The sequence below is a fragment of the Leptonotus elevatus genome, chromosome 2 (assembly GCF_054856555.1).
Source record: "Leptonotus elevatus isolate MCC_2025b chromosome 2, RoL_Lele_1.0, whole genome shotgun sequence".
NCBI classification, from domain to species: Eukaryota; Metazoa; Chordata; class Actinopteri; order Syngnathiformes; family Syngnathidae; genus Leptonotus; species Leptonotus elevatus.
In genome coordinates, this window is record NC_141240.1 from 12,243,247 (window position 1) to 12,253,964 (window position 10,718).

Sequence of the window (10,718 nt, forward strand, 5' to 3'; positions counted from 1 at the left end):
GCACATTTCCATATCAACCTTGATCAGAGGGTTAAAGAATCATTATTTACATACCATATCTATCTCTGGCATTGCCTGGTGGACAACACGTTTTTTTTCTAGGGTTCCCAAGTTTTGTCGTAAAAAAACTCGCAAATTTGTCACTTTATAAAGAGGCAAATTTGCCACGTTCTAAACTTGCAAATTTACGATTTTTTTCCCCTCAAAACTCAAAAACTTATGAGAATCACACGTAGCGTAGCCATAGCCTAATCATGTGAGGATTCGTTGGTGGTTAATGGGACACTGTTTATAAAATGAAAACACTAACCAGTCAGATGCTAGCATACTTTATGTAAATGCTAGGGAATGACTAAGAGAAGCAGATTGGACACATCAACTTAGATACTTGTACAAAAAAAATACCAAAATGTATGAACGTGTAAATAATAATTCTGGAAACGTAAATGTACAAGTAAATATACATTTTAACAAATTAACTTAAATGTTTGATCGTACGGGTCTGGACCTTTGCAAAGTGAGGCGTCTTTGTCACTGGCCAGTGGCCGTACACAACGGTTCAAAGAGCGAATGCTTAACATGATATGGTTAATCTATGCTAGAACAATTACTATCTCATTTGGAAACCCAACCGAAGAGCATTAACAGCCGAGGAGTATGTTACGTGTAGTTCTCGTAACTTTCAGAGTTTTTTTTGCAAATCTGCCACTTAATAAAGTGGCAAATTTGGCACTTAATAAAGTGGCAAATTTTTTATTTTATTTTTTTCAGAAAATCCCCACGCCCTGTAAAAAAAATATGTTTATATGTGGCCCTAATACGCCGTCGTAATTTTTGACTCGTTACGGGACAAATTGCGCACCTTGATATTTCAATATGGAACGCCCACTTATAGTGGTAAATACGGGACGATTCCGTATTTCAAGGGACGGTTGGCAACCCTAACTACACTACAAAACAGTTTTATTTTCATCTCAGAACAATTTGTCTGACATCTCAAGTTACTAGATACATAATTTATCAGAAGATTTTGAATATGAATGTCTAAGCATGAATTTGAGAAAATTATATTTCATAAGCGAAAGCCCTAAAAACCCTTCTTGAAGATTATGATCTGTGAATCATCTCAACAGTTTTACTGTAATTGATATGAACGTTAATCCACTTTGAGTAAAGTTCACCACTTCAACTGCTTTAATGCTCACATCTTGATTCATCTCTGGGATGAAACGTGTCACTTGTCTCACGCCCCACTTCGTCTCTACTGCATCCTACGTTAGCGTCTGGCTCTTGCTGTCGTCACCGTCAGTTATTCACATTCATCACAAGGAAAAAGAAACGTTTTGATTAGTTTTGAGAAAAGATGACAACTCTGCACATTCTCCTCATTTCCCCTCCACACTCACAACACACCAACAGGTTTATTTTGCTGTTTATTTTGGGTCAAGATTGCACATGCGCTGTAAGGCGAGATTTGTAGGCTACTTGGTACTGTTGGTTTCAATCTTTGTCGGGTGAGACTCAAAGTTTAATGGCCTCAAAGCCATTAAACAGATTGCTCAGAGGGGAAGACAGATTGCATGCATATTTCATGTGCGCATTACAATTTTGGCAGCTGTCAGTGACCAGGATGAACATTCTGTTCTTGAAGGTAGCTTTGACAAAAATCTATTATTTACATTAAATTTATCTTTGGTACTTGTCTAAATTACATTTACCGTTGTCCCTCAAGTTGGCTTTTTCGTAACAAACTTCAGTACCTATAATGAAAATCATTTTCTTTGATACTCAACAACATGTTGATGGTAAGTTATTTAAGTGTACCAAAACATTTTTTATTTTTTTATTTAAATTTTTATTTTTTATATAAAAAATAAATAAATAAAATAAAATAAAATAAATAAAAAAAGTGTACCAAACATGAAAGTACAGACGTTCATTGTTTTATTGACATTACATACTCACATTTTAAATCCATTCAATCCAACAAAGTGAGTTAAAAAAATTAGCATAAATGTATTGTTCAGTTGCACAATTACAACAGAGGAAATAGGCAGGGGAAAAAAGCAACATGTTTAAATGTGCGCCATCTTGAATTATGGTTGCTGTCACTTGTCCACAGGGGTTGAAAGGTGACATGGTAAGTGACTTTACTGCAGTTGCACATTTTCATGCTCACAGCAATTCGAATAGTTTTTCTTGTGAAGTTCAAACATTAAAACAGCAATATGGCACCTCATTATTGATAAGTTGTTGTAAGACTAGTGAAGTGGAACCTCCAAAGTCGAACACCCACAAAATTAGTAAAAGTCGGAGGTCAAAGTATGTGTTTTTTGTATAAATATGCCTTAAGTAAAAATAATAATAATTTGGCTCATCAATTTAAACAAAACGTATAAAACCCCGCCAAAACCTTCTTGTTTGCTCTCTATTATGTGTTTGTCAGCCATTTTCTTTTGAAGTATGTTGAAATTTGACTACTGCCACCTGAAATAAATCAAAGTCGTTTTGAAATTAGAACAGTTTGGAAGTCAACCAGTGTCTTGGAATGGATTGTGTTTGACTTAGGAAGTTCCATTGTAAAGACAATTCTACATACTATTTGACAACAGACATGACAGTTTTATATATATATATATATATATATATATATATATATATACATACATACCAGTGGACCCCCAGAGTCCCCCTAAGAGAAGAGGAAGAACAAAACAGAAATATTCTATATTCTGTATAAGCACCGTATAATAAATGTACAAATAAGTGTCTCTTTTATTAATAAACTTCAACAGCGATGGACACAAAGCTGTTCAAATCAACCGGGCTCCTCAGCTGGAAGGAGAACTTGGGTGAAAACTTTGCAAATGTTAATGTTTTCACTTTTGGGAGGCCGGACCTTTATGAGCATGATGTCATTGTTGTTCGTGGAGCTGTCGTACTCAGGATGAGGCACCAAAAGCTGGGGCTGTATTTTCTGCTCGGTGCCCTCATAAATGACCAGCGAGTATTCTCCAGCCACTATCATCATTTTATTGACTCTGTGGAAAAGCATCAAACAAATAAGTGGTGGAGCGCGGATGTTGCTATAATGTACTTGCAAGAAATATGATTTTCCCGATGTGCTTACTCAAAATTGGATACAATCAACTGAAATCTGATATTTCTTATTCCTGTTCCAAATGGTAAATTGTCCAGATCTCACTGAAATTGAAATGTCTGCAAAATGCTGGGCTTTTGTTGTTGTTTTTTTAAATGAAAGTTGGTTGAATAAATGTGTTTAGTTCATGGAAAAAGTATGAATAACAGAGTGCTATAGTCAAAATCTAGTCAAATGAGTCCAATTTTGGGACAGTGATGCAATTTCAATGTTTTTTCATCAATGATCTCTTTTGTCTTGTATTTTTCTGTATGCTTGTAATAGCAGTTCAATCCATCATCATTTTGAAACGTAAGTAGATACAGCTCAAAATATAAATTCCACCTCTCATTTGAAGCACTGTTCCATTGCATTTGTTGTCCTCTTTTGAGTTTATATGCAGAGTTCAGTTGTAAACTCAAACAGTTGATTGAACTCTTGTTGAGTGAAGTCTAAATGTTTTTTTTTAATTTCTACTCAATGTTAAGATTCCATTGTGTAAATCAGAGATTCATCTGTTTTGAATGGTGGCCTGACGGCAGGTAGAAAGAATACTGCAAGCTTTTTTCAAGCCTTTTCAACACAAATGATGACCTATTTTGAATTTGTTGTCATTACTTTTAAGGGAACACAAAAAGTTTTGAGTTTGAACTTGGAACAAGTTTCAGTGGGTTTTTTTTGTGTTGTATAAGAAAATTATAAAAAATTCGGGGCGTCAGGCGATGAAAGTTTTTAACCGTAATTAATCGCATGACTTCACTAGTTAACTTGCGATTTATCACAAATTTCATATCTGTTCTAAATGTACAATCAAAAAAATTCTAGGTTTTCATACTAAGTGGAAAAAAGTGTTAAACTAATAAAAATAGTTAAAATACATTTTTGACGTCAATGGCAGTGAATGAGTTAATTAATTAACTAAATAATATATATATTTTTTTATTTTATTTTTTTTAAGAAGAAGAATAAAAACTGCTATCACAATGTGCTGCTGTGATGACCCAGTACCTATTTATTAAGGAACCCCCGCAGAAATGCCGGCGATTTCTTTCTTGTTTGTATCGACACGATGCATTTGATGGAGTGTGGAACTGGTGCGTATCCTCCCACAATATGTCCCTGTATGGTGCCATGCACACAAATTTAAAGATGAGACCAATGTGCCTTCGCAGTGACATCCAAGTAAGTCTACCACTGCGACTTGAGCATGCTGACGAAAGGCGATCTCATCTGGGAGTGACACTGATTAACACAGCCATGCTGACATGACCTGACTTCTGAAGAAGAAGTACTGCATACACATTGCGCAAGGAAGAAATCACACTTTCAGGTGTCCTAGTCTCTTAAAAAACGACATATTCATTTGTTAAAGCAAATAGTCCTGCTTGTATATTGAGTGCCTCACTGTCATATAGTCAAACATTAATTGTTAGTATAAGGGGTGCGGGTGCAAGACTAACTACTACTATTTTTTCTTCTTTCTTTTTTCTAAGAGCTCAGTATTGTTCATTCGGTAATTACACACACACACACACAGTTGTGTGGTGCATTAAAATTGGAGGGAAGTTGTAGGGCGAAGACAGTTTTTCCACCCTACCCCACCCCCCAAAAGTGTGTTATGTACCCTATATGTCTATAAAAGTGTATTGTGCAAAACTAGTGCAGTGAGTTAAGAGGAGCGACCAGCGCCCCCACCCCCCGCACCGCCCACCAAACTCCCACCCACCCCACCGGGACCCCGGCGGGCATATGGGACCAGCCCGGCGGGGCAATAGGGCTTGGATACTGGGGCCCGCCCGAGGTGCCACACACAGGTAACTAGCCATTGTCAGGTGACTACTTAGGATTGTATCTCAAGCTAGTTTCGTGTTAGCGCTCTGTTAGCAATTCTGCCCTAACCTTTTTTAAAGATGATGTGAGCGAGGATTTGGTGAACGTTGATACTTACGTCTTGATACAAAGTCTTTATTATTTCTCTTATATTTCTATTATTTATTATTTCTTAAAAGAACTTCAAGTAATTCACCGTGATCTGTCTCATTTTAACTGTTGTTCCACACCCAATGATTACGCAACAGTTCCAAAGAGAAGCTGTAATCAACCAATAAGCTCCCTTTAAAGACAGTTATTCTGAGCTATAATTAGCACTAAAGGTCCAAGTCATCACGGAAGTGGTAACACTATAGAGCTGTGAGCAGAACCCTGGAGGCAGGGCCATGGTGGGAATTGCGAGGTGGGAAAATGCCCGGTCAATTCCAGGCTGAAATGAGTCAGCATTTTTTTTTTCCAATTCCCAATTAATTTCCAATACACACGGCCATCTTTTAACATAAAAAAAATACATAATTACAGACTACGGTTCACAGGCCACGCACACACCGAGGGGCTGCAGTGTAAGTGTACCACAACAACAACAAAAACTCTAATCTAATGTAGTGGAAATGTCTTCACTTTGCTAAAAATAGACAACAATCAAAGAAGCAACAAAAAAATGTCATGTTGTCTAATGAGTCCAGAGAGACGCTGCAACAGAAATAATGATTGCTTTGATTGATTGGATCTTGTGATCCTCTGTTGCTGCTTGTTTGTACATCAATTCCGCCACCCATGTCTCTAGAGATGCCACTTGGCGCATGAAACCTGCACCACAAACTGTACAAAAACAAACAAATGGAAGTGGAGCATTGAGACAGTCTGTGATTTCCATACATGGGTTGGTCCAGCCCATCTGCTTACTTTCACTTTATTTGTTATATTGAGGGACAATATACATGGACATTTCAATAATAGATTGTAAAAGCACCCAATTATAGCCATTTCTTTAGATTATTTTTAAATGAGCTGTCTGAGATGGACTCTTGTGTTTTGTGGGATTGCATTCCACTCAATATTTGGCTTATAAGCCAAAATCTACAAACCAAATGAAGTTATTTTGAACAGAATTTCACTATATCCTCTAGCAGCCCTTCTAGTAACCCTTGTTGCAGGTGATCTAAATTGCTACAGAGCAAAAGTAGGGCTAAGATGTGACAGATTTTTATATACAAGTTAACTGTCCTTGAAAGTAATACGCCTGTTTCATGTTAGTAGCCTTATTGAGGATTGCACAGTGATGTTTGTTTGTTTTTATCCAGAAGTTTAAGTATTTATAAGTATTATAATTATTATAATAAGTACTGCTCAGCCACCACCTTGGAGAACTCTCACACATCACATCAGGACTTCTGACTCTTTCATCACATTCAAATCATTACTCAAAGCACATCTCTTTAAACAGGCATATTCTTCAAAACTGTTTTTAACTCCTTATATCTTGCGCTGATTCTTCTGTTTTAGATGACCTTTTTGATCATTTTGTAATCATTCTTTTATATAGCTCTTTTAACACTGTGAGGTGACCAAGGGTGACTTGAAAGGCTCCCAAAGTAAAATGCATTATTATTTTTATGAGGCGTATCAATAGTCTCCCACTTTGTTTTTAAACCAAATCAGTGTTTTTCAATAAATAGACCCTCCGTCATCTGCCAGTCTCCCTTTACATTGTGACATAATTGTCCGGCCAAAGAAGCCGTGATGGCTTCAATTACGTTCATTGATGTTGTGCTACACTTTCATTTGTCTCTCTTATTGACCTCTTTAAAACACCTACTCAGCTTCAAACACAGCTTAGTAGGTATGGTTGCAGGTAGGGGTGTGAATTGCCTACTGCCTGGCGATTCGATTCGTATCACGCTTGGATTCGATGCCGATTAATCCCGATATGAATCTATAAATTCATTATTGTGATTTTTTTAAATTCAAACTACACACTACGTACACTGTAAGATTTGTATGAAAATATATTTATCTGAAAATTCAGGTTGCAAAATATTAAGGCTTAATGTTCTATTAATATAACATTCTTCCATGCTTAATGTGTAAATCCTAACCCTAAGTAAGACATTTTGTTGAATATTTCCATAAAAAAATTTATGTTTAAAAATCCATTCGGCCGCATATTGAATCGATTCGAGAATTGCGTGCTGTAATATCGCGATATATTGACGGATCAATTTTTTCTAACACCCCTAGTTGCAGGTATAATTGCTACATTGTAGTATGTTATGCTAGTGTTGAACATGGAAATGAAATACTGTATCAACTGTGCAAATTATCGATAATGTCGAATATATAGGCAATCAATATCTACAATCCTGAGTTATAACTTTGCATAACTGTATTGTAATTCAACTTTTTTTTGTATTGTAGCATCATCACCAAAGCACGCAGACTCGTTTAAAACCCTTTAATTTGTACAACACTTAGCAGAATCAAAACTAAAAAATAAAATGCTTACTTACAGTTGGCAGTCAGGATGTCCACAAGTATACAAAGCAAAATATACATTAGGTCCATAATGAAACAGTGGGAGTGAGTAGTTGGAGGATTTTTTGTTTTTGCTTTGTTTAAATCAATGAGCACAGCTGGTCCAAGGTTAACGCGCAGGCATCTCACCTACACTCTCAGGGTTCTTCTCGTTCTTATTTCAGTTTCCATGGTCACCCCGATGCCCTTAACCTGTGTATAATTGAAGCTCCTACAGTATGACTTACTGTACCTCTTCTGTAACCTACTCGTACCAGGGGCCCTCCTTGGCTATAGAAATGGGGGGATTACATCATTTATTGTAGTCAATTCTAATATGTAATTGCATTATTGCATTGCCGCATTGTTGTTGCTAGTCATTTGACAACATTTAGCTGAGTGAGGTGCTAATGTCTGATCTTTGTACATGTCTCCTTTCTCTTAGTGTGGGTTAGTGAGGGTCGCCAACATTCGGGTCAGGTCTCATCATTGCATCCTGTTGCTTGAGCTCACTTACGGCTGTCTCGGCATCAGCAGCAAATTGCCACATAAGGGGTGTCACAGTCAAGCTGGGATTTATGACCCTGTCCCTTTCAGGGAGAGTTTACCAAAGCGGGACATTGTTGTACAGATGTTGTCGTTCTACACGTTCAGGTCTTTATTCGATGTGTGACGATGTCAGCATCAGCGCTTGTACAAGCTCTAACTGCTTTAAAGACAAATGGTCGCTTTGCACTCCTCTTACGCACTGACAACGTTCCACCTCGCATTATACAGTACATCGGCAGTTTAGAAATAAAACATTGCAGTTCACTTAAAAATGCAAGGCTGCTTGACTGGGTCTCGTGGTTAGAAGACAATGTTAGATAATAATAATAATAATAATAATAATAATAATAATAATAATAATAATAATAATAATAATAATAATAATAATGATGATGATGATGACGATTAAAGTTGTACTACTCTCATCGTAAGCATGTTTAGGGTTGCTAGGAAGAGAAACTAAAATGATGCCCGTGAGATATAAAGTAGATCATACAATTTCTAACATGGACTAGAGAAGTGTGTCAATTTTTCTTTATTTTTTTTCAGACAACAATACAACTAACTGCAAAGAAGAAGAAAGGCTGCTTTCTCCAATTACCACGCATCAGCATGGAACCCTTTTTTAATGCAGATTTCTCACATTTAGGATCAAAATCAACTCATTCCTGATTTCATTTTTAGAAAGTTTATTCGGACCAACTGTTCAACAGCAGAGATTTTTTTTTAAAAGTCATATTCTGTGTAGCAAGGCTCACGAATGGCACAATGAATAACGTTTAAAGATGACCTGCTGGCCAAATCATGTGACCTACAGACGAGGATCATTCACCTCTCCCATGTAACTTTTTCATGATTTCTATGTACAGTGCTTAACCTTTGTTTGTAAAGCAAGAGCTTCGACCCATTGGGATGGGCCTAGACATCCCACAATGCTAGGAGAAATCTAGCACATCTATACAATACGTACAAGAGCTTTGAACATCTAGTAGGTCAGATTCATTGTTAAAGCAAATCATTTTGTTTTTTTCAAGGATTTGGTTATAATATAAGAGGCAACGTGGCTTGTTGGAGAAACTTGGAAGGTAGTCAGTTGTGGTTAGGGCTACAGGTGAGTGACATTTCTAATACACTGTCAAGACCTGATTCAACTTTTATGATGTGACAGGCTTTTAGTAACTAATAATTGATATAAGCAACAAATATTGTATGTATGCGTTCCATTGTTTAATTAGAACTTTTAAGTTGTGACCATATGAGCAATTGGTTTTGAATGTCCTAATGAAAATCTTTGTCACATTTGCATAGCTGAGCAGTGGTGATTTGCATGAGGAATTAACTGCCTAATGTTGATTTTTGTTTTTACAGATGAAAAAGAAAATGTTTTTGTCGGAAAGATCTGCGCTAATACTTTTGGCGTTCTCCGTAACAGGTAACTTTTCTTTGGTCTAAGGTGGAGTTTCTGCCACAATATTATTAACATATGAAATCATATGTAACACGTTTTTTTTAATGTATGAATTACTGTATGGTCTACATTGTGCAACTTTCAAAATTCAGCATTATTGTCCTTGTAAAGTTAAACAGAAGGCAGATTATATTGGAAATATTTCCATTTCTCATAAACCCCTACTGCACCTCCATGATTAAAATATTTAAGTCAAATTGGATTTCACACCTTTGAAGATATATTCTAGTTGCATAAATTCTCCACATCAGTGGTCCACAAATCAATTTTTCCACACTTAAGATCTCATCCCAAGGACTGCCCACCACATGTCTGACATTGAGCCTTTTCCACATGGCCTTTAGAGACATTCGCAGAAAGGATTATTGGGGGTTATGCGGTCCAGCCGTACTCCATCAAGTATCAGGCATCTCTTCAGTATCTAAGTGTGCTGAAGAAATGGAAGCACTACTGTGGAGGAACACTGGTGCATCCCCAATGGGTGGTGTCTGCTGCCCACTGCTGGAAACCGTAAGTACTGCGCAACACTAGAAGATTTTTAGAAATTGAATTGCGGTCATCAATAATGCCACACAAATTATTTATTTTTGCTGTACAACTGTATGCAAACCACGTTGTGCGTTGTGTGGGACCTCAAGGAGCAATATAATGAGGGTGGTGTTAAGTGAAGACAGTCTATCCAAAACAGAAGGATTTGAACAGATCTTCAAGGTCTCCAAGATCTATGTCCACAAGTTTAGCTACAAGACATTCGACAATGACGTCATGCTAATCAAGGTAGAAGCTCGAACATGCTGTACAATGGTGAACAATATTAAACAATAATGGTCCAATTAACTCAGTGTACGTTCTTGCTAAGCGATCCCGCAACGCTCAACGCCAATGTTCAACCGACCAAGCTGCCAGACCCAAACAGCCCTGAGCCGCCCCTGGGTGACATATGCACCGTGAGTGGTTGGGGTGTGACGTCACCATACAGCTTCATCCTCTCGCCTGTGCTGCGGGCTGTCTCAATCTCAAAAAATCTTTTGTCTGGTCTGGCCACAGGGTGACTCAGGTGGTCCTCTCATCTGCAATGGCGTCCTGGAGGGCATCGTGTCCTGGGGTATCAGCTGCGTCAACCCCTTTTTCCCCTGGAGTCTACACTAAAGTGAGGAACTATGTGCCTTGGATCAACTGGATCATTGAAAATGAAACGTCAAATGAAAAGTAGACAGG

General features: G+C 37.4%; 1 protein-coding gene across 1 annotated transcript; it reads left to right on the top strand.

The window, feature by feature from the left end:
- Positions 1–9,070: 9,070 nt before the first annotated feature.
- Positions 9,071–10,649, top strand: LOC147178448 (trypsin-1). Its single transcript, XM_086070330.1, has 6 exons — positions 9,071–9,143; positions 9,401–9,464; positions 9,845–10,010; positions 10,139–10,277; positions 10,343–10,447; positions 10,548–10,649. Exons 2-6 carry the CDS (start codon positions 9,401–9,403, stop codon positions 10,647–10,649), a joined length of 576 nt encoding a protein of 191 aa, XP_085926456.1. The 5' UTR covers positions 9,071–9,143.
- The last annotated feature ends 69 nt before the right edge of the window (positions 10,650–10,718 follow it).

Bases quoted from the DNA above. Each gene is read 5' to 3' on its own strand.
- LOC147178448 (XM_086070330.1), top strand. From the start codon at position 9,401: ATGAAAAAGAAAATGTTTTTGTCGGAAAGATCTGCGCTAATACTTTTG. The intron at 9,465-9,844 runs GTAACTTTTCTT...CATGGCCTTTAG, and splicing joins TTTGGCGTTCTCCGTAACAG to AGACATTCGCAGAAAGGATT. The intron at 10,448-10,547 runs GTGAGTGGTTGG...GTCTGGCCACAG, and splicing joins CCCTGGGTGACATATGCACC to GGTGACTCAGGTGGTCCTCT.